Consider the following 25,684-nt stretch of genomic DNA (forward strand, 5'->3'; position numbering starts at 1 on the left):
TCCCTTTACCTTTGTGACAACAAGTTTCATACAGAAGCACTGAATGAGCTTTTAGAATCTGATGACAAGTTTGGTTTTATTATCATGGATGGTAATGGGACCCTTTTTGGGACTTTAAGTGGTAATACCAGAGAGATTCTTCATAAATTTAGTGTTGACCTTCCAAAGAAACATGGAAGAGGTGGGCAATCAGCTCTACGGTTTGCTCGTCTTCGAATGGAGAAGCGCCACAACTATGTGAGGAAGACAGCGGAACTTGCCACTCAATTTTACATCAATGCTGCCACCAGCCAACCCAATGTTTCCGGATTAATACTTGCTGGGTCTGCTGACTTCAAAACTGAGCTTAGTCAGTCAGACATGTTTGATCCTCGTCTTCAAGCCAAAATATTAAATGTGGTAGATGTCTCTTATGGAGGGGAGAATGGTTTCAATCAGGCCATTGAACTGTCATCAGAGATCCTGTCCAATGTGAAATTTATTCAGGAGAAGCGCTTGATAGGCAAATACTTTGAGGAGATTAGCCAGGACACTGGGAAATATGTTTTTGGCGTGGATGATACACTGAAAACTTTGGAGATGGGTGCTGTTGAGATACTTATTGTATGGGAAAATCTGGATATTAATAGGTATGTGTTAAAAAATAGCACTACTGGTGAGATTATCATAAAGCACTTGAATAAGGAGCAAGAGGCTGATCAGAGTAATTTCCGTGCTCCTGTTGGCTCTGCTGAATTAGAGGTGCAGGAAAAGACGTCTCTGCTGGAGTGGTTTGCTACTGAATACAAGAAGTTTGGTTGTGCACTTGAATTTGTCACCAACAAATCTCAAGAGGGATCCCAGTTCTGCAGAGGTTTTGGTGGGATTGGGGGAATACTCCGTTACCAGCTTGATATAAGATCATTTGATGAGTTTTCTGACGATGGTGAAGTTTATGATGATTCTGAATAACAATCAATGAACTTTTCCCCAATGCTGGTGCAGGAGAATGGGGCAAAAAGGCCTGCACCAGAGCGCGATATGCGCTTGCTGCTGCTGCCCCGGAGTTGGAATTTGGATCTCAAAACCATTGCTAAATATATGTAAGTTTTTTATTTGTTTTCTTCTCTTTTCTATGCTTCTACTAATTTTTCAGTTGGCACTTGATTGAATTTTTATTCCCTAACCCTGTTTTGGATATTTTGTTTCCACGGTCTCTTCTTTCTTGAAGGAGATTTGCAGAAATACACGAGAATCTTAATTGGGTGATTTCATCTATATTTTGGATTATTCCGAAAAAAAATTATTGGAGTCATGTTTCTTGGATGGGAGCAGCATGAAGGGAGTCACATGAAGAATAATGTGCTTTAATAGGTATTTCCATTGCTTCGGGGGATTGTGTGATCTACCTTTTATCGCTATATCAAATTTGCTTGTTGACTGATCGAGACTCTGCAGTTCTCTGAGCCTGTGGTTTTGTTGAAACTGCTCTGTTATGTCCTCGTGAAGTTTACCCCATCATTATGACTTTTAATATATGTTTTTTAATTCTGTTGAATACATTTATCATTAGCATATATGTTTGGTGGATTGGATTGAAGATACAGTCCTAGTTTCCATAGGTAAAAGAACAGAAAATGCTGTAGGCACCGGAAACCTACATGTAAATTTTCACTCCTTCTCACATTTGTATCTTAGTGGGACTCTTGAGTGATGTGATTGCTTGTGAGAAGGGAGTGAAAAATTGTGGTTTTCTCAATGCCTGTAGCACCACTCTGTGAGGTTTATATATTTTATATTTTTATTACATGGGTTGTGTGCGTTTCTTTAGAGCCAATACACGCCTATGCGCTAATCTTCTAGGCGTGGAAAAAAGAAAATATGCCCGGCCATCAAATTTTGAATGCGAATTTTGAAAATCTAATTGCTGGATTATATATTTCTTACACATATGACAGAATTTAAAGGAATTGGCTGCCTTAATTTACCAATTTTTTGTGGAAAATACTTACTGTTTCGAACAAACCTAAGAGTTAAGAGTACAAGGTTTCCTTTAAGAAATACAATCAGACAAGCAGTACACATAGAAATGGAAAAAGAACATTATTATTTATATCATGTAAACTTAAAAAAAGGACCTGACCCTAGGCTTGACTTGGCCCACCCCTTGTGGATTCAGGTTGTGGGTTAGGTATAAAACCGACATGACTCGATCCACGCTCAGTCTTACTCCATTTTATAAATTATGAAGAACTATATATATATATATACACACCAAAAGGGGGCGGAACACAGCGCCGAAGGCCGAAGTATAGTTATAATCAAAGGAAAACCAGTAAAACTAGCCAAGAATGTGGTAGCAACAATTTGAAAATAAAATAATTAAAATAGAACCAGCCAAAAAGGCGGTAGCAACAATTTGAAAATAAAATAATTAAAATAGAACTAACCAAGAAGGTATATTAAAACACAAAGCTGAAAGTAATTATTATTGAAAATAAACAGCAGTACTTACAGCAGTAGTAGTTACATGATTTCAACAGGTACAAGGCTTGAAACTAGTTCTTATTACAAGATTTGTAGGAAAGTAGTAGAGGAAAACTTAGAGGAAAATCCTAAAGAGGAATATGCCTAAAGGAATTCTCCTGAAGGAATTTTTGGAAGAAAATTTTGAAGAAAGTTTTGAGTTTTTGCATAAGGGACATCCCTCATTTTTTTTTTTTTTTGATAAGAANTAACCTAGAATTGCTTAATTTGACTAAGTAACAACTTGGCTAATTAATCTAGGCTACGCAATCTGTGTGTTTAAGGGGTCTAAAACCGTTCAAGAGAAATGTTGGAATTTGATTGGAGAGCTTGTTGAGACTACAATTAGATATCACAAGGAATTCCAACTGAAATAGAGGTACCCAGTCTGAAGTTTCTGTTTCTATATTGGCCATCTTCCTAACACATATAAATTGAATGAATTCAAGCTTAGAAAGATTAGCAAATGAGCTGAATGAGAAACCGTCAAAAAAGTTATAACTGAGATCAATATGCTTAAGGGATGTGAGGCCAGCTATCAAATAAGATGAAATGTTTCCTCTGAAAGAATTCTCATAGAGATCTAACATTTGAAGAGATGTCAAATTGAATAGGCAAGAAGGCAGGGTTCCTTCAAAATTATTCCAACTAAGATTAACTCTTCAAGTTTCTTGAGTTCACATAAACCTGCAAAAAAGGAACCAATTTTAGCAGTTCTCAACATTATAATATCTTATTTGTAAGAATACGTCAGGTCCAATCCTGTAATTTATTAGTCTTTTTTCATTTGTTTCCATTTCACAAAGAAATATTTTCATCAAATCAATTAAATACATACCTTGAGTTGGTAAAGAGCCATTAAGTTCATTTCCCTCCAAAACTAACGATTTGAGAGAAGATAATGCTCGTATAGAAGGAGGGACAATTCCAGTCAATTCATTGTCACTCATATCTAATAGCTCCAAGGTATCCAAAGCCACAAAATCTGCAGAAAAAGATAATCAAATGCGTCGAGAAAAAATCTTTGGCAAAATCATATATAGATATAAATGTGAGTTAAATTCACATGTACACCAAATTTTATGTCATTTATTAGCTCTATTGGATAAATATTTTAAAGATGTCACTTATTTATATGTTCTTTAACATTTACACCAAATTTTTTGTCAATTTGATTTATTTACCATGTAATCATTAAACTTAAGTTTTATGTTTAACTAGTGTGTAACTCGTGCATATGCACGAGTACAATTAAAAACAATTACAATTATGTACATAGATCAAATTATTCCATTTTTTTTTAAAGAGATTGAAATTATACAAGGTATTACATTACACCTTTTTTAAACCATAGAATTCTAAAATATGTAATGGTTTCTCATTATATATATACACACACGCTCATCGATTTTTGCACCCAATAAGTCACTTGCCATTCATAAAAAATAAATAAATCATTTGCCACAAAAATTAAAAAAATTAGATGGACACATGGCGCCTAATTGGAATCTAATTGAAATCTTATTTTGAATCTAATTAGATTGGACATTTCAAATTTTACAATCAATAATTCACTTGACACAAAAATTAAAAATTAGATGGGACGCATGAGACATAATTGGACTCCAATTGAAATTCAATTTGGATTCTAATTTGATTTTCTTTTAGCTTTGGCGGTACAATTAAAAACAACACAATTACACACACACACACACACACACACCATATATATATAATTATACTTGTTTAATTCATAGTTATATACATGAGTTTTACTTTTTCTTTCTTCTTTATTTTATTTTATTTTTTGGATATACACATGAGTTTATACTTTTTTTTATTGGGTTTCTTTTTATTGGTTTATTATATAAGCTTTCCGTCTTTTGCCACAACATTAACTCATCTAGAAATTTAAAATATATATATATATATATATATGGGATACGTGATGTAAAATTAGACAACAATTAGAATTCAAATTGAAATCCAATTGAATTTTCTCTCAGCTTTACCTATTAATATATATATATATATATATATATGTATATACACACACTAGTGTGTAGCCCGTGCATATACATGAGTGCAATTAAAAACAATCACAATTATACATTTTTATATAAAAGAGATTCAAATTATACATAGTATTATATTACACTTTTTTTAAATTAATACATTTCTAGAATATATATGATTTCTCATTATATATATATATATATATGATTTAGAGTTTAATTGAATTTAAACTCTTCAGTTTTTTTACCCAATAATTCACTTGTTACACAAAATTTTAAAAATAAATGAACATGTGGCGGAAATTGGATTCCATTAAAATCCAAATAGAAATCTAATTGGATTTGGACTATTCAATTTTTACACTCAATCATGGTTGTCAAAATCGTAATCCGGATCGTAAAATCGCACGATTTTACGATCCCACCTCACCAAAAAAGTTTAAAATTGTAGCAGAATCAACAAATGGTAGGATCGTATATAGGATCGTGTAAAATCGCATAGGATCGTAGGATCGTATGGGATTCTACCGATCCTACCGATCCTACCATTTGGCTTGATTTTTTTTTTTTTTTTTTAAGTGAGATTCATTTGGGTAAGATAATCCACCTAAACCCACAAGCCCAATGGTTATCAAAAAGCCCAATAATGAATTGAAGTCCAATTTACCCCTATGTCAACATAAACCATCTCAAAAAAAACCTATAGTACTTAAGTTTAACGTTTTCAAAAACAAAACCTAAAATATTTAGATGATGAAATGGATATGACAATGACAGTGATTAGATTAGAAGAACCTTAGAATGAGAATTCTCTTTTGGATTTCATATTTTTATTAGCTAGTTTACCTTAGATTGAGAATTCTCTTTTGGATTACATATTGTAAATTTGTAGTTAGCTAGTTTTTATATTCTAATTAGCCTAACTTATTTTAGATTTGGAACTTAGAATTTGGAAAACATTTTCCATATGTGTAGATAATATTTTGGTACTTAGTTGCTAATTAAATATATATTGAACATTTTAGATACATTATGTCAAAAGTTAAATATATTTTGTTTTGTTAGAATGACATAAGAACGATGTAGTGTGTGCAATTACATTTTATGATGCAATTTTTTTTTAATTGATGGATTCATATTTTAAGTGATTATATAGCATACAAAGCCACTATCAATAGGTTTTTGCTTAAAATCTGAAAAAGGTAGGGATCTTATGATTCACGATCCGATTCTACGATCTACGATCTTGCCTACCTCCCACGATCCTACGTAAAATCCCGATTTTGACAACCTTGCACTCAATCATTCAATTAGCAAAAAATTTAAAATTAAATGGGACACATGACGCCAAACTGGGAATCCAATTAAATCTAATTGGATTTTCTCTGATCTTTCACTATTAATATATACTAGCTTGTAATCCCATGCATATACATGAATACACTTAAAGACATACAATAAGATACATAATATAATTCATATATATATATATATATATATTTAAATACTATTGATAGTCATATTTATATTTTGTTAACTATTTAAAAAATTTGTACAGATATTATTAAGTATAAAATGTAAATTGTCCATATTTTAAAAAAAAAAAATTTATTGTGAAACACTTTTTTTTTTTTTACAATTCATTTATTCTAAACTCTTTGATTTTTGTACTTAATAACTCACTTGAATGAATATTTATGATGTAGTCCCACATTTGATTCTAAATTAAGAAATAAAACTCTTTAAAAATAAATAATTTAGACAGAAGGCGCAAAATTGGAACTTTAATTTGCAATTCTAATTTGAGTTTCTCAACTTCACCTATTTATAATATATATAATATATATATACACATATATGAGTTCACGTTGAACTTGGTGTAAGAATTACAAATTAATTACACATTTTTTTAAGCCATGAATTTCTAAAATATATAATGGTTTCCCATTTTAAGTTGAAATTGAAATGAAGTAAAAAGAAAGAAATAAGGAAAATAAAACTTTTTAAAAAAAAAAAAAGAAAAGAAAAAGAGTGGCTGGATGTTGACAGGACCACACTTGTTTGGAAGAAATTGACACACTGAGAGAACCATTTTATGGTTTTTTACTCACTCATGTTGGCATGTTGCTACACATAATTATTGGGTTTAAGAAGCCTGGAGGTCCTCAACTTGGGAGGCAATATTTTCAATGGTTTCCTTGAAAAAATGTAATGGGTTTTTTTTTTTATTGAATTTTTTTTTTTTTTTAATTCTATGGTTGAATTAACTTTGGGTGCATGTCTAGAAAATATTTAAATTTCAATTAGTTTATTTTATTTTAAAACTATATATATATATATATATATGATAGATAGATAGATAGTTAGATAGATATATGGAGGTAAAACTCAGAAAAAATATAATTAGATTTTAAATTTCTCTTTTTTTTTTTTTTTGAATTTCATGGTTGAATTAACTTTGGGTGCATGTCTAACAAAATATTTAAATTTCAATTAGTTTATTTTATTTATTTTAAGACTATATATATATAGGTAAAAATCAGAGAAAATCTAATTAGGTGCAAATATATATATATATAATATTATATTGGAGTCTAATTTTGCGCCACTTATCTCAACTAATTTTTGAATTTTTGTGTTAAGTGAATTATTAGGTGCAAAAATCAAAGAGTCTAAATTCAATTAGATTCTAAATTGAATTTTAATTGGAGTTCAATTTCGCGCCATTTGTCTCATCTAATTTTTAAAATTTTTGTGGCAAGTGAATTATTAGGTACAAAAACCAAAGAGTCTAGATCTAATTAGATTCTAAATTATATATATATATATGCACACACACTACTATTTTAGGGGTACCCTTGTTTGGTTTTTTTAGTTAAAAAATGTCTAACACTCTTATGTTTAAGTAAAAACAAAATCAAAGGACAATCCTATAAAATTACAACTCTAACTCCCACTAAACATTGCTAAAAAAACGTGTCTCATCTAATTTTTAAATGTATGTGTCAAGTGAATTATTAGGTGCAAAAAATCAAAGAGTCTAAATTCAATTAGATTCTAAATTTAATTTAATTGAGGTTCAATTTTACGACGTGTGTCTCATCTAATTTTTAATTTTTGTGGCAAGTAAATTATTGGGGTGCAAAAACTGAAGAGTTTAGATTCAATTTATATATTTTAGAAATTCATGGTTTAAAAAATATGTAAGTTGTAATTCTTACACTACGTTTAATTTGAATTCACATATATATGTAATTGTGATTATTTTTAAATGTACTCGCGCATATGCACAGGGTTACACATTAGTAGTTGATAATAACAAAAACTATCTATTTTTTAACCCCTCCCCCCTCCAAAAAAAAAAAAAAAAAAAACCCTACTAGAACAATGTTCTCCTTTTTTTTTTTTTTTTTTTCTCCTCTACTATTTGGTAAGTTCTAGTTGTTGAGTTCAAATAAGGAGTATTTAATAAAAACAATTTCTCTTGCCAATTTTTATTATTTGGACTAAGTTTTTCGTTGTTATTGTTGTTAAGTTTGAAATTGTTTGTCAATGTTTGAATTATTAGACTCAAAATGTTAAATAATAAAAGAAAAGAAAAAACAAAACAAATGAGATTTAATGTTAGGGAGTGATGGCTCTCAAAAAAAATTATATTAAAATATTGGTTTTTTTTTTTTTTTTTTTTTTTTTTTTTTTGTGGGGTACATATTGATTTCAAAGTAGGTAATTTGTGTACATTAAAATTTATAAAAATAATAAGTTTCTCATCAAAATGATACACACGCACGCGTGTAAATGTATGTATGTATGTGGTTTGAATTTCTCTTAACTAATTTATCAATATGTGATTCGACCCCCTAAACCAAATTTCTAACTTTGCCCCTGAGTGCCACAAGATTATCTACAACATAAGATCGACAAAATCCATCTACACGACTACTTATGTGGTTTGAATTTCTCTTAAATATGTGATTCGACCCCCTAAACCAAAATTTCTAACTCTGCCCCTGAGTGCCACAAGATTATCTACAACATAAGATCAACAAAATCCATCTACACAACTACTCCCCAACTTATCCAACCAAACATAACTGCCTACTTAACAAAATACGGGCTCTGAGCATATTCTCTTATGCTTTCCACTTGGTCTTTCCTCTCCTAGCTAAAAGATTTGCAACCCCAGTAGCTCATGGTAGATGTGTTGCAGCTTAACGTTCCATTGTCTTCCTAGAAGATTCTTGCAATAAAAAGCAACAATAGACATACCAATAGTAGGATTGGATTGAGAAGTTAGTAGATGAATAACAAGAGTAGAATCTATTTCCAAACAAATCTATATATCTAAAAGCTAAAGCGTAACATTTATTTTTGCTACGCTCCAGTTGAGTCACATCAGCATTCACGTCATTATCAATTTTTTTTTCCAATTTTCCTATAATTTTTTTTAACATTTACTCATTTTTTAAATATTTACACTTTCTCCAGCCTTTCTCTTCCCTTACCATTTCATCTCCCCACTACCCTTTACCTTAATATCACTCTTCATCTTTCCCTTCATCTTTTTTTTTTTTTTGTCCTTTCTTATTTACACTCTCTTACTATAAATTTGTCATTCTCTCTTCCATCCTTTACATACTTTTCCCTCACAACAACAAAAAAAAAAAAAAAAAAAAAGCACTCTCTCTCTTTCTCTCTCTCAATTTTTTGATGGATTTTTTATTTTCTTGCATCTCTGCTTTAGGGTGATAAATTGTTGTGTTCTTTAGAACTTTATATTGAGCTAATGTGATTTAGTTTTGTGATTTAAGTTTTTTTTTTTTTTCTCTCTTTAATTGTTAATTTTATTACATGTGTTTTTCTTTAAATTCTTAGTTTGGGTTGCTTTGAATTCACCTATTTAGTTGTTCTATATATGTTATTTTTGTACAACATGACATTTGTTCTATGAAGTTCCTTTTAGACTTGATACGTTATTTTTTATTTTTTTTTTTCTCTCCTCATGTGCAGTGATTGACTTCTAATAAAAACTATTCTATTTATATATTTAGAAATCTCTTTCTTCTTAATTCCAATAGTTTAAATTTTGTATGGGCCATAAGAAACAAAGGGATCCATAATGCATTCATGCTCTCTTCATATCATGATAAATCCGAGTAGTTGAATAGTATTGTTGTTTAATTTACCACTACTACATATTTTTTCCTGAAAGCTACATATCATTGATTGTAACACCAAATGAATATTTCAAAGTTCATTTGCATGATTACTTTGTTGTGTGGTGAGTTGAAACATTGTTGAGTAATGATGTACGTTAGATTGTATGTGTAGCCTCTTGACTTACAAGGGGTAAGTAATGGTGGATAGGTATAATGAGACTCCATTAATTTATGAGAGGCTTCAATCTCACCCAAATGACAAGTAGTAAAACAAGACAATTCATGTTCAGCTTTCAAGTTTATTCTTTTTATAAAAATTAAAAAAAAAAAAAATCCTTAGTTTTTTGGTAACCACAAATCCATTTTGTTAACTCAACATCATAAAGTAATTTTAATTGAGTTATATAGATAGGGTTTATGATTTTTCATGTTGCAATATATATATATATATATATTCATGCTAACATCAATAGCACTACTACAATTGACCATTTAAATTCAGCCATATCCTTCATATCATTAAATTTTTAATTTTCTCTCATTTTTTTTTTAAATTTTTAAAAATTAAACATATAATGTTTTCATTAAATACAAATAAATAAAAATTTCCTTATAAAATCGTATTTTTTTTTTTTAACATTTCCACTTTCTCCAACATTTCTCATTCCTTTCACATTTCATCTCCCCACTACCATCTACCAAATATCACTCTTCATCTTTCCCTTTATCTTTATTTATTTTGTTTCTTCTTCTTCTTATCCTCCTATTATAAATTTTTCATTATCTTTTCCATCCTATACTTCTATGCATAATTTTCCTTCACAAAAAAAGTTTTTTCTCTCTCTCAATTTTTTGGTGGATTTTTTTATTTTTCTTGCATCTCTACTTTAGGTTATTAATTTTTTGTATTTTTAATTACTCTACTTTGAGTTGATGCAATATAGTTTTGTGTTTTAAGTTTTTTTCTTTTTTCTTTTTTGTTCTCTTTGATTGTTAAATGTTATCCAATTGCATTATAAAGAAAAAATAATAATTCTATTACATAGCATGATTTTGATAATTTTATCATATAAGAATTTTACGTAAGTTACATAGACAATAGTAAAACAATAATAATAAAAATAATATATATACATATATATATATATATTTATGAGATAACTCTAAAAATATTATCATGCGCAACGCACGAGTATGCGACTAGTAAATCTAAAATCTAACTCCCAAGCCATATGAAGACTATGTCTAATAGCCCAAAGTTTTGCAACAATATTAGAAGTGATACCCAGTTTATAGAAAAGCCTTTCATCCATTTTCCCTCATGGTCATGAATAACTCCTCCAGCCCCCGCTTTGCCTGAGTTGTCTTGAGCGCTTCTACTCGTATTTAAAGTTACAATGGGAAGATGAGGAGGATTCCATTTGATAGATTTTAGGGTAAATTATAACCTACCCACCTATAGTTTGACAATATAAGTTGTCTACTTGTGATTTGAAATTTGATAATTTACCCACCTAAGTTTAGCTTTGTTAGAGTTTATTGACCCACTTATGTTAAAAACATGGTTAAATATGCAATTTTGCTCCATTTTTATCTCTCTCTCCTCCAAAAAAAAAAAAAAAAAAAACATAAACATACATGATCAAATAAGATTAAAAAGAAAAAAAAAAAAAAAAAAAAAAAAAAAAAAAACATAAACATACATGATCAAATAAGATTAAAAAGAATTCAATGGAACACTTGCATCATGAGATTTCAAACACAGATAGACAACTTAAATTTTGATCAAACCATAGGTGGGTAAATTGTAATTTACTCTTAATTTTATAACTCGGGGGGAGGGGGGTGTTTAGAATGTATTAGCTGTGAGAAAATGGAACTCTCTAGCTAAATTAATTTTGTAATAAATGCGTTCACTTAAAGAGGTTATAACTTGAGAGAATATAAACCTATATCTGTCTAACCAAAGCTGCGACATCCTAAAAACAAATAAAGTATTCCTGCAAACCCATTTTGGTCAAGTATGGAAAATGAGTTTCTACTACGTTTCTTTCCTCACCTAAACAAAGTTTCCACACAACTACTGCTAAAAGCCTTAATCTAATTTATTGGCCAAAAAACAGTACTAATATTAATGATGCTTCTCAAATTCATGGCTAATTTTTCCAAATTGCATAATTTTAGAAAAAAAAAATTAGAAAAATGTATCCGGCCAAACTTATTTAGTTATGTAGTATTTTTTTGGAACTCGAATTTGACAAATTTGAGTTTACCAAACTTAAGTTCCAAGCATTATGGACTCATGTGATAATATGATCAAACATAGTACTTAGAGCTCGAGTTTTGTAAACTCAAGTTTCACTTGGAACTCGAGTTTCACAAACTTGAGTTCCAAAAAAGTACTACATAACTAAATAAGTTTGGTTGGATACGTTTCTCATAAATTTTCCTAAATTATGCTATTTGGCAAAAAAGCCTCAAATCCATGTTGTAATGTTGTAATGTACAAAACTCAATATCTTCAATTTAGTTATTTTCATATCTATATTTCCAACTAATTCAACTTATTTAACATCTCTTATGCTTTGTGATTTCCAGTGGACCTGAATCCAAATTTATCCAACAAATTATTGAAAAGATATCAAATACCAAATTAAATAGCACACGATTATTTGTTGCTAAATACCCTATTGGAGTAGATTCACGTGCCAAGGCCATAGAATCACTTTTAGATATTAAGTTAAATGATATTCGAATGGTTGGGATTCATGGCCTTGGGGGAATAGGTAAGACTACAATTGCAAAAGCTGTTTATAACAAAATTTTTGATCAGTTTGAAGGAAGTTGTTTGCTTGAGAATGTTAGAGAAAACTCTAGAACAAATAATGGCATAATCCAGTTACAAGAGAATCTTCTTTCTAAGGATCTTACAGTACAAACATTTGAAGGTGGACAGTGAAGCGGAAGGAATCAATATGATACAAGAAAGGCTTCATAGTAAAAGGATTCTTTTAATTCTTGATGACGTGGACAAATCTAAACAAATTGAAAATTTGCTTGGATCATGTGATTGGTTTGTTTCAGGAAATAGAATCATTATAACAACAAGAGATGAACACTTAGTAGCAACTCTTGGAAAAGTTTGTACATCTTATGAGTTTAAGGAATTAGACAAACATGAAGCTCTTGAACTCTTTAGTCAACATGCCTTCCATCGAAACAAACCTAGGGAAGATTATTTGGAACTTGCAAGCCATGTTATACATTATGCCAAAGGCCTTCCACTAGCTCTAGCAATAATAGGTTCTGATTTGTGTGGAAGAACTAAACTTGAGTGGAAAAGTGCAATAGATAAATATGAAAAAATTCCCAAAGAAGATATTCAGGAGATACTTAAAGTAAGTTATGATGGATTGGAAGAAACTGAAAAGGAAACTTTCCTTGATATTGCATGTTTCTTCAAAGGATGGTACATGGATTATGTTGTAGATATATTAGACGCTTGCGATTTATATCCAAATTTTGGTATTCCAATACTTGTTAATAAATCTCTCATAACTGTTGATCAAAATGGCACACTATCAATGCATGATATGGGTAAGGAAGTTGTTCGGCAAGAATCATCTGAAATCCTAGGAAAATGCAGCGGGTTATGGTATTATATAGATGCCCTTGAAGTGTTGACCAGAAGAAAGGTATTGGTTCTTTCTCTTCAAATTTTTTAAAATTTTTTCCTACTAGGTGGATGTAATGAATCTTTTTTCTTTGATTTTTTTTTCTTTTTAACACAGTAAAAAATATAAGCTTATCAGTATCATCTTTTATCAAAATTTCATGATGATTATACTTATGGAAAATTCTATTGTGTGTATCATTCATTTAATGCATTATCCTATTAGGGATCCCGCAAAATTTGAGGTATAATGTTGCATTCTCCTAATCCAATAACAGTGCAACTACACGCTAAAGCTTTCAAAATGATGGAAAATCTCAAATTTCTCATAGTTCGTAATGTACACATTTGTGAAGAACTTAAATTTCTCCCCAATGGTTTAAGATTGCTTGAATGGCCCGGATATCATTTTTCCTTGCCATCAAAATATTGTCCTCAACAACTTGTTGCATTTGGAATGCCACATAGTCACATTAGATTAGAGAAGCTATTCAAGCAGGTATGATTACTAGTATCTCTAAATTATGATTTTCTTAAATTTTATTTTAAAATATGTTCAAGATTTATATTGGTTTTTTTCACCTTGAACAGGAGTTATGGTTTGAAAATTTGCAAAGTATCAATTTCAGTGAATGTGATTCCATTACAAATTTACCCAACTTTTGTGCTCCAAACTTAGAGGAAGTGAGCCTTTCTTATTGTAAAAATTTGGTTGAGGTTCATGAGTCTTTTGGATTTCTTGATAAGCTTCAAGAATGGCACCTCAAACACTGCGAGAAACTTCAAATTCTTCCAAGCAAGCTGACGTTGAAATCTCATAAATATTTTAATCTTGAGGGCTACTCAAGCCTTGAGAAGTTCCCCAATATTCATCCAATTATGAAATGTTTAGAGGTTTTAGAATTGTCAAGGAGTGGTATTAGAGGGTTACCCTCATCAATCGGTTATCTCATTGCACTTAGGACGTTATACTTATATGATTGCCCAAACCTTAGGGCTTGTTTGGATGGAGGGGGGGAAGGAGGGAGAGTGGAGGAGAATAGAGTAGAGTTGGCTAAAAATAGGCTAATTTTGGGCTAAATCTACTCTACTCTACTCCCCCTCACCCTCAATCCAAACGGATCATAATAGTGATCTTCCATATATTATTTATAAATTTCAATTGCCCAAGGAATCAGTCTTTCCAACAACCCCTTCGATATTGACAAGCAATTCTCCTAATTGTTCTTTTGGGTATGGGATTTTGAGGTTGGAAGCATTGAATCTCATCAACTGTGAAAATATAACTGAATTAGAGTTTTTTTTTAAGCTGGAATTCTTCTCCGTATTGAAATATCTATATCTATTCCAAACGAATATTGTCACCATCCCCGAACACATTAGTAGTTTTACTAGATTAGTGGTACTTGAAATAATCAGTTGCAAGAAGCTTCAAAAAATTCCAAGACTTCCACAATCTATAAGAAGTTTGTGTGCAAAGAATTGTTGGTCATTGGATCCACTATCATCGAGTACATTATTGAGTCAAGTTTCTCTCTTTTTCTCTCTCTTTAAGTTATAAAGAAACAAATTTTGTTGTCTTCTCAAATACTACATTACTATATTTCCTAATGCAGATTGGAGAAATTATAGGGAATTTACCAAATAAAGAATGTGAAGGTGCAAGAGGAGACATATTAATGGATATAGGGCCATCAACTCGATTTTCACATCAGGTTCTCTCTTCTTCATTATCATCATATGAGGATGATGATTGCGAAATTATAGTACCGGGAATTGAGATTCCAAGTTGGTTCAATTTCAACCATTAGAGTGTCGAAAATTCAATATCGTTCTGGGTTGGCTGTGAAATTCCAAAAATTACCATCTGTATTGCTTTTGGACCGAAGGAGGCACTTAGAAGTGGACTTTATTATCAGGTTTACCTTTCCATCAATGGTTCTGAAAAGAAACACCATAAGTCAATTTCTAAAGAACAAATTAATGATCATCTATGGTTGTTTTCTATATCTACTCAGAAATTGCAGGAGCAATTGAGTAACTCAAATTCGTCTAAACAAAATCACATTGTGGTTACTTGTGAAACCCATCATTGGATTAGTACCCCTTACTCTCCTAAGGTTATATGTGTGACGATATTGAAATCTAAAAGATCTAGACGTGGGACTGATGCAGCACGTGTTAAAGTTCCCCATATCATAAAAAGGTGGGGGATTCATGTGGAATGCATATGTTGCCCTACGAAATCTGGTTTTACTTGCTTCCCCTTTTAGAGCGCTAGGCATGGTGGTTGTTCTTCCTCGGTCACTTATGACACTAACTCCCTGCCTTTTCAATCTTTTTTCCCCACTTCTTGTGGCTTGAATATTGTAAAAAGAGAGTTTTCTAAATAGAAATGGGAATTTTATTGATTTGAGAAATATCTAGAAGCTCATCAAAAATTATTTACAAGTTCTACTCTGCTTTATATACACGTAGCAGAGAGAGAGGGAAGAAAAACTAACAAACTAGCAAAGCTTACAAAACACACATCAACACCTATTAACTTTACATAAAGGCAAACCTAAAAATTGACAGCTGTACATTTAATCTAACGGCTCTGTTTCTTCAATCTAGTTCTTTTCCTTTTTATCAAAACAGTGTCGTTTTCATCTCCCTGTAATTCTTGACATGTTCTGTTTCTGCTACCCGAGACTTCATCATCACCTAGTTCACTGGATGCTTCAACAAATATGTATCATGATATTTCCAACAATGAAGGAGTTTAGTGGCTTTCAATGGAAAAAACAAAGAACGAGTTTGAATCTGGATTGAAGGGCTTTCATGGTGATTTGAATCTATCATTATCGGTCCCTAATGACCCTGAGCTCCTGCCTTTAATACCTCTTCCTTATGATTCAAATATGGATCACGAGGTTTCCAACACTGTAAAAGTGATTTGGGGCATTTGAGTTTGTTAGCAAATGTCTCAGAAGCAGAAAAACGTGAGCCTCCTCTGGTCCCTGATACAGCAAATGAATCTAACTTTGGCTTTGATCAGCCTGATTTGGCATTAGGCTTATCCGTTATTGGTGGGTTTTATTTGGGTTCATCTTCAATGACCTGTATCTGCATAAATGATGAGACTAATTTCAATATGATTTCACCAACGAAGCAAATGAGGACATCTTGATCATACTCCAAAGAATTATGCTCCAACTCCCAACTCCAAACCTCTTTTTTCCATTGGAATTTGAATGGTATTGTTTTTAATATACAATCAGTGCTTGGTCTGTTTCTTGACATATATACATAAATGAAGTGTTTCAGCCTGTGTTATTGATGTTTTTGTTATGTTGGGAATGCTTGGATTTTGTATGGGTAATACAGTCACGGCCCTTGTAGTCATGTGCTAATTGTTTTCCATAAAAAACATTTTATCAAGTAGCCTGTGCTGGTTATGTCTGTTTAATTAAGTAATAGCAATAGAAACATTTCCAAAAGAGAATATATATTTCCACAGTGCATAATATGATTATTCATTGATGAAAGCACTAGTAGATCATCCTCTGCTGAAGATGAAGATGATGTTCCTACAGTAAAGCCCAAACGCTGTCGTCCAAGCAATTGGTGATACGCCTGTCTAAGATTAAGAAGAACGGCACCGTTTCTCATTAAATAGAATGGTGACGTTTCGATAAACAATGCAGCTGTGTGCTTTAGAGTGTGCCGTGTTATTGAACGGAGTTAGTTATTCTTTAAACTCACACGTGTATGGGTTAGTTAGAGTTTAGCATAACAAACTCAGATAGTTTAGGCTAACAGATTTAGATATTTTCTAATCTGTTAAACTTATAATTTAAACTCTCAAATACTACAATAATGTCAATATGGCATTACGTCACCTCTCGTTATATACTTGTTGTAAACCATATAAAACAACGTTGTTTTTAAAAGCAAAATAGGGGAAAAAAATAAATTGTAAAAAAGAGTAAATTATTTTAGAAAGTTTAAAAAAAAATCATTCCTCTCTCCCTATCTTCCTCCATCCCATAATCCACAGCAACCATCACCACCCTTCGCGAGTACACCACCACTCCCCACCCTCAAGTCCAACGACAAGTTTAGCGACAAAAACAACCTCCACAATAAAACCCAAAACCAGATGGCACATCACCCCTCTCCACTTGCGAGTTTAGCTTAGGGTACAATGGTGATGTGCCTACGATTTTCATCTTGATTTGGGAATTGGGATTGTGGAGAGAGAAATGTGTCGAAGGTTTTGAGTTAGGAGTAGTGGTGTGGATATTGGGGGATAGAAAGGATAAGATCATATTTTGTGTAATGGTTGCATACAAAATCCTTCTCACATAAATATGGACCGCACAAGTGTAGGACTAGCCTCCGTGTAATAAAGATGTTGTATAAAACCATTACACAAAATGATATTTGGAATGAGAAGTAACTAAAGGTATATTGACATGATCCTAATACTTGAGGGTTTAAATTGCAAGTTCAAAAAAATTGAGGGATCCAATTAGAAGCCACCATAAACTTAGAGTATTTAAAGTAAATTTTAGACTTTTGTTAATTTTTACACTATCTTGGAGTGTTCAGTAAATAAATATTATAAATAAATTTCAAATGATGGTATTAAATATAAAATTTTAATAATTGAGAGTAGAGGGATTTAAACTTTGGGGATGTCTTTATTGGAAATATCACAATGTGCGGACAAAATGGGCTTTTGCCCTTTTTAAAAAAACTATCCAGCATTTTGCCTCATTTTCCAAACTAATTAGGGAAATGCCTCTCTTTTGAAACTCGATTTATCATAAATCGAGTTAGGTCCTATAGCAGTGTTTTTAAGAAGCCTATAGCGACATTTTTAGGACCTATAGTGGCGTTTTGTAACTCGACCTCTATGAAATTGAGTAATAGGTAAAAAAAAAAAAAAAAAAAAAAAATTGCCTATAACTCGATTTCATGGAGGTCAAGTTACAAAACGTCACTATAGGTACTTAAAATGAGAAGTAACTAAAGGTATATTGACATGATCCTAATACTTGAGGGTTTAAATTGCAAGTTCAAAAAAATTGAGGGATCCAATTAGAAGCCACCATAAACTTAGAGTATTTAAAGTAAATTTTAGACTTTTGTTAATTTTTACACTAACTTGGAGTGTTCAGTAAATAAATATTATAAATAAATTTCAAATGATGGTATTAAATATAAAATTTTAATAATTGAGAGTAGAGGGATTTAAACTTTGGGGATGTCTTTATTGGAAATATCACAATGTGCGGACAAAATGGGCTTTTGCCCTTTTTTAAAAAAACTATCCAGCATTTTGCCCCATTTCCCAAACTAATTAGGGAAATGCCTCTCTTTTGAAACTCGATTTATGATAAATCGAGTTAGGTCCTATAGCGGTGTTTTTAAGAAGCCTATAGCGATGTTTTTAGGACCTATAGTGGCGTTTTGTAACTCGACCTCTATGAAATCGAGTAATAGGTATAAAAAAAAAAATTGCCTATAACTTGATTTCATAGAGGTCGAGTTACAAAACGTCACTATAGGTACTTAAAAACGCCGCTATAGGGCTCCAGAAATTTTTTTTTTTTTATAACTCGATTTATCATTAATCGAGTTACAAAAAAGGAGCATTTCCCTAATTAGTTTGAGATAGATGGCAAAATACTGGATTGTTTTTTTAAAAAGGGCAAAAGCCAATTTTTTCCCACAATGTGCTAGTTGTACTATAAGACTCTTGGCTATTAATTACAAATATTGTAAATAATAACATAGTATTTGTGTAGAAGTGTAAGTAAGCAAATATAAAAAAATCACTTTGAACCTTTACTCTTGGCTATAACACTCTCGCTTGATGTTTGTAGAAATGACACCCTCCTTTGAGATTTAAATAAACCATGAGTAGATTTCTCTTTTTTCAAAAATGAACATTATGTTAGTGATGGCACATGTAAGAGGGCATGAACTTCTCTATTACATTTATATATTTTTGGAAACTTTTTGAGTTGTTGTTGTTGTAATTTATCCTAGGATAAATTACAACAACAACAACCTTTACTCTTGGCTATAACACTCTCGCTTGATGTTTGTAGAAATGACACCCTCCTTTGAGATTTAAATAAACCATGAGTAGATTTCTCTTTTTTCAAAAATGAACATTATGTTAGTGATGGCACATGTAAGAGGGCATGAACTTCTCTATTACATTTATATATTTTTGGAAACTTTTTGAGTTGTTGTTGTTGTAATTTATCCTAGGATAAATTACAACAACAACAACTGATTGTAACATTGATTATATACTTATATGTGAAAGAGATTAAAATTTGTCCAATCAATTATTGTGAAAACTGTTGTGATCATAATATTTCTCATGCAATTATTGTCTTAAAAAATGAAAGACTTTGCTTTTTATAGGGGAAGACTTCTAAAGTACAAGCTTTTGATAGTGGAAGACTTCTTTTTTGTAGGGGAAGACAATTCAAATGGGTTGATGTTTTGTAATTTGTGAGAAAGATGATTGTGTTGCTTTTTGTAGTCTAGACTCTAAGAACGTGGATCATGAACTGATTGAAAATTTTGAATGTTTTCGATAAGACGAAATTATTATTATTATTTATATATTTAGTGGAAGACAGGCCATTTGCTATATTTTATTTTTAATAAAAAAATTATAAAAAAGGCTTGGCCTCAAGGAAGGGAAAAGGGAAGCGCACAACTTTTCTTTTTTTGATTAAAAGATGGAACTTTTTATAGTGGAAGACTTCAGGAGATTTGCTTTTTTATTATTTATTTTATGTGAAACATGCTTCTTCTTCTTTTTTTTTCTTTTTTTTTTTCTTTTTTTTTTGAGATAATATAGACAGAATACATAGGGGATGGGGAAGGAGGGTATGGGAAGACAAGACTAACAACACTAGTACTTACAAAAGGGTCTAACCTTTGTAAGTACTAGCGTGACTTATGTGAAACATGCTATATTTTATATTTTATTCATCATTAGATTAATCCCAAGGGGGTAAAAAATAAAAAATAAAAAAATAAAAAATCGTCGGCACAAGACTGTCGTCAATCTCCTATAAATTAGCACCTAATTCTAAACGTAAAGAAAATTCTTAGGGAAGAAGGGTAAAAATGGGTTTTGGGAAAAAAAAATGTAAGGGTAATTAAAGAAAATGAGAGAAAGTTTACAATGGTAGCCTATTGGGTTTTTGCTACATTACTTTTCCAAGAGTCCAATGCAAAATCGTTAATTTTCACATTTGGGGGCTGAAAATGCAACATGGAAAATCCTTACCAAATGCGAGCCTCTGTTTTTCTTGCACACTCTTGAGCTTTTCTTCACATCTTCTCACACACTACCCTTACAATTTTCTCACCTAAATACAGGGTTGCTAAGTGCTAAATTACAAGCAAATTGGTAATGGAATAAAGTCAATTAAATGGTTGATAAAATTCAACCTTACATATATATAATTTTAAAAATCACTATTGGACACTACATATACAATATCAATTCAATATCATTATCAGTGAAATTCTATTAAATACAACACAAAATAAAAGAATAAATTAGTTCAATAATATCTCCTAAATTGAATGGGAATAGGTACATGGAATCGTTTAATTCAAATATAGCTTGTTACGTTCAAGATCTTCACATAAAAAATATTTAAATAGAATCAGTATAAAAAATATACTCATTAGTTCAAAAAAAAAAAATCAAAACAATTTAATTTATATGAAAAGCTTACAAAAGAATTTTCTCTAAGCTTTGGTTTTATAAATATATATATATATAATCTAGGTTTATTTATATTGGATTCCTTGTTTTTTACACTACATTAACTCACTTGACACAAAAATTAAAAACAAAAATTAGATCAGATGAGACATGTGGCGCAAAATTAAACTCTAATTGAAATCCAATTTTTATACTAAATTAACTCACTTGGCACAAAAATTTAAAAGTTTAGATTAGATGAGATACATGATGCAAAAGTAGACTCTAATTAAATTCCAATTTGAAATCTAATTGAATTTTCTCTTAGCTTTAGCTATTAATATATACTAGCTTGTAACCTCATGTATATGCATAAATACACTTAAAGATATACAAAAAAAATAAAATACATAATATAATTCCTATATATATAATTTAAATACTATTGATAGCCATTCATATATTTTGTTAACACTTAAAAAATTATTGTAAGAATATTATTAGGTAAAAAAATGTAAATTGTCCATGCTTATTTTCTTTTATTACTTCTTAATTTTTGTTATTGTGAAACACATTTTTTTTTTAATGATTAATTTATTCTAGAATCTTTAGTTTTTGTACTCAATAACTCACTTGAATGAATATTTATGATGCGGTCCCACATTTGATTCAAAAATTAAGAAATAAAACTCCCTTTAAAAATAAATAATTTAGGACACATGGTGCAAAATTGGACTCTAATTTGAAATTCTAATTGGACTTTCTCTAAGTTTTGCCTATTATATATATATATATATATGTATGTATACATATATGTGTGTGTATATATATGTGTGTGTGTGTGTGTGTGTGTGTGTATAGATTTCATGATGATTATACTTATGGAAAACTCTATTGTGTTTATCATCATTTAATGTATTATCTTATTAGGGATCTCGCAAAATTCGAGATATAGTGTTGCATTCTCCAAAACAAATAATGGTGCAACTACATGCTAAAGCTTTCAAAATGATGGAAAATTTCAAATTTCACATAGTTCATAATGTACACATTTGTGAAGAACTTAAATTTCTCCCCAATAGTTTAAGGTTGCTTGAATGACCCGGATATCATTTTTCCATGCCATCAAAATTTTCTCCTAAGCAACTTGTTGCATTTGGAATGCCACATAGTCACATTAGATTACAAAAGCTATTCAAGTAGGAATGATTACTAGTATCTCTAAATTATGATTTTGTTAAATTTTTTTTAGAAATCTGTTCAAGATTTATATTGATTTTTTTCACCTTGTACAGGAGTTATGGTTTGAAAATTTGAAACGTATCAATTTCAGTGAATGTGATTCCATTATAGATTTACCTAACTTCTATGCTCCAAACTTAGAGGAAGTGGACCTTTCTTATCGTAAAAATTTGGTTGAGGTTTTAAAGAATGGCACCTCACACACTGTGAGAAACTTCAAATTCTTCCCAGCAAAGCTGATGTTGAAATCTCTTAAATATTTTAATCTTGAGGGCTGCTCAAGCCTTGAGAATTTTCCCAATATTCATCCAATTATGAAATGCTTAGAGGTTTTAGAATTGTCAAGGAGTGGTATTAGAGGGTTACCCTGATCAATCGGATATCTCATTGCATTTAGGACGTTATACCTATATAATTGCCCAAACCTTAGTGATCTTCCAGATATTATTTATAAATTTCAATTGCCTAAGGAATCAATCTTTCCAACAACACCATCAATATTGACAAGCAATTCTCCTAATTGTTCTTTTGGGTAGGGGTTTTCAAGGTTGGAAGCATTGAATCTCATCAACTATGAAAATATAACTGAATTGGAGTTTTTTTTGAAGCTGGAATTCTTCCCCGTATTGAAATATCTATATCTATCCCAAACAAATATTGTTACCATCCTCAAACACATTAGTAGTTTTACTAGATTAGTGGGACTTGAAATAATCAGTTGCAAGAAGCTTCAAAAAATTCCAAGACTTCCACAATCTATAAGAAGAGTTTGTGCAAAGAATTGTTGGTCATTGGATCCACTATCATCAAGTACATTATTGAGTCAGGTTTCCCTCTTTTTCTCTCTCTTTAAGTTACAAAGAAACAAATTTTGTTATCCCTTTTTTTTTTTTTTTGAGAGTTTCAACTTATGGTGTCCGCTCTCGATGATAGTTCTTTATCATCAAACCAAGACATTAATCAATTTTTGGTGTAGGCGGAGATTGAACCCTAGATCTCTTATTCAACTATCAGAGACTTTACTAGTTGAGCTAACTAGAACCCACAATTTTGTTATTTTCTCAAATACTACATTACTATATTTTCTAATGCAGATTGGAGAAATTATAGGGAATTTGCCAAATAAAGAATGTGAAAAGAAACACCATAAGTCAATTTCTAAAGAGCAAATTAATGATCATGTGCTAATTGTTTTCCATAAAAAACATTTTATCGAGTAGCCTGTGCTGGTTATGTCTGTTTAATTAAGTAATAGCAATAGAAACATTTCCAAAAGCGAATATATATTTCCACAGTGCATAATATGATTATTCATTGATGAAAGCACTAGCATATCATCCTCTGCCGAAGATGAAGATGATGTTCATACAGTAAAGCCCAAAACGCTGTCGTCCAAGCAATTGGTGAAACGCGGGTCTAAGATTAAGAAGAACGGCACCGTTTCTCATTAAACAGAATGGTGACGTTTTGATAAACAATGCAGCTGTGTGCTTTAGAGTGTGCCGTGTTAATGAATGGAGTTAGTTATTCTTTAAACTCACACGTGTATAGGTTAGTTAGAGTTCAGCATAACAAACTTAGATATTTTAGGCTAACAGATTTAGATATTTTCTAATCTCACTCTTGGTGTATAGATACTGTAACAGATTACACTTTGTAATTAAGTTGATGAATTCCAGTTTTTGTTCATAGTCTTTCTCTCTTTTTCTCTCTATTTTATGAGATGTAATTAAATTCTGCAGATTGAAAGACCTTTCACCAAAAACAATATCAAGTACTTCTGAGTTGCAGCTGTAGCAAGGGATTCTTTTCAATGCTTCTGAGTTGTCTTTTGGTAATTGGCTTGTATAACTTCTCGGCCGTTTAACGTCTACTTCAAAATATTTTATTGATTAATTTGTAAATATTTATAAATTTAATTGTGTTTATTTCAGTTTAAACCTGTAGAATACAAGGAAATGTGAACTTCCATGAGGGCAAACATATGGTGAATCAAATTGTGAGATGGCTTGATGCGAGTGGCCCATAAACAAAGCCCAGTAAGAAATTATAGAGACAGGTTGCAGAGCAAATTGACAATCAGTCTAACTTCTCTTGAAAATCTGAGCTATAGTCGTCAAATTTCTAAATTTTTCTAGGCAATCTTGATCACATGCATTTTGTGCACAGTATAGTGTTACTCATTATTATAGTCTCTGCTGTTTTCTTCAATAGCAATTATGTCAGATATTTCATATTTTACATACTTAGGACTAACAATGAGCTGGTCCATATATATTTCTCACTAATAAACTATCATTTGTCCCAAAAATTTAAGGTGAATTAAATATTTTGCTATCATTATAAATTCACAATGAATAAAAATGGCCAAGATTTGAATATAATGGAGTGGACTTACTTTTAGAATAGAGAAATTTTATAAAAAACAAACCAATATTTTTGTTTGGTTGGAAAAATTGGGTTGGCAAGAACTCATTGTATATGTAGAAGCATAGTTGCTTTATGTTTAATTTGGCCAATATGGTGGGAACAATCCACGAACTCGGGGTGAGGAAACGGTCTCAGTTTATTTGGAATATGACTCTGCTGGCTCAATCCATAAATTATTTCAAGAATATTAAAAATTACAACAGGCAGATTGTTTCTGAACTTGCCTAGTTATATGAAAGGAATACAGTGCACAGGTATAAAAGGAAGAATTGAACTTATACACCCAATGGCCGAATGGCCTTACTTTATATTTCTTCATCCTTTTCTTCTTTTCTTCCTTCATCGTGTCTCACAAGTTTAACATCACATCTTCATTCATGCGACTTGACTTTTGTCCATCATGTTGCTGGACTTTTTTGTACATAGTTATAAAGAAAAAATGATCACTTCAATTCTTCTTTATGGAAAGCTGAAAAAGGAATCACTTTTGCTTTAATTACCTTTTTTTTTTAAATTATAGAAAGTTAAAACCCTTCAAAGGCCTAAGGGTAAAAACGTAATAATTGGCCCTCATTATGACCCAGCAAGAAATGCGTTTACTTGACAAAATTTTTCTTTACAAAAGCACTGTTTAAACCTTCATTTGCACATTTTATATATATATATATATATATTTTTTTTTTCCCCTGAGAAGATTGCAGTTTTTATATAGACTAATAGATTTTGTGTAAAATATATTGAAATGCCGTGAGGAAAAAAAAGAAGGATAAACATCTGAAAAGTTAATTTTTCGTGAATGGTAATAAGGTGAAAACTTGGACAAGATAAAAGAAAACTAAGGTGAGTTTGATTCAACTTTTTGATGTTGGGCTTTTTAAAAAGTGACGGTTTTAAAAACTACAATATAAATTGGATTATTTTATAA

At 30.9% G+C, this 25,684-nt stretch overlaps 2 protein-coding genes across 2 annotated transcripts; both read left to right on the plus strand.

The window, feature by feature from the left end:
* On the plus strand, positions 1-1,786 carry LOC111994670 (eukaryotic peptide chain release factor subunit 1-3-like; the record flags this gene model as incomplete). Its single annotated transcript, XM_065779354.1, is given in 2 exon segments — positions 1-1,082; positions 1,211-1,786. A coding segment is annotated over 1 exon segment (951 nt), but the record flags the coding sequence as incomplete, so codon positions are not given.
* Positions 958-16,524, plus strand: LOC112004081 (TMV resistance protein N-like). Its single transcript, XM_065779371.1, has 6 exons — positions 958-1,082; positions 12,278-12,627; positions 12,764-13,374; positions 13,944-14,246; positions 14,969-15,140; positions 16,313-16,524. The coding sequence occupies exons 1-6, from the start codon at positions 958-960 to the stop codon at positions 16,522-16,524; spliced, it is 1,773 nt and encodes a 590-aa protein (XP_065635443.1).
* Positions 16,525-25,684: the final 9,160 nt, after the last annotated feature.

Source organism: Quercus suber, unplaced genomic scaffold, assembly GCF_002906115.3.
Source record: "Quercus suber isolate HL8 unplaced genomic scaffold, Cork oak 2.0 scaffold_206, whole genome shotgun sequence".
Taxonomy (NCBI): domain Eukaryota; kingdom Viridiplantae; phylum Streptophyta; class Magnoliopsida; order Fagales; family Fagaceae; genus Quercus; species Quercus suber.

What these genes read in the sequence shown, in the direction of transcription:
- LOC112004081 (XM_065779371.1), top strand. Translation starts at nt 958, where the DNA reads ATGAACTTTTCCCCAATGCTGGTGCAGGAGAATGGGGCAAAAAGGCCT. An exon ending in AAAACCATTGCTAAATATAT is followed by an intron (nt 1,083 to 12,277) that starts GTAAGTTTTTTA and finishes TGTGATTTCCAG; the next exon opens with TGGACCTGAATCCAAATTTA. An exon ending in ACCGGGAATTGAGATTCCAA is followed by an intron (nt 15,141 to 16,312) that starts GTTGGTTCAATT and finishes TGAGTTTGTTAG; the next exon opens with CAAATGTCTCAGAAGCAGAA.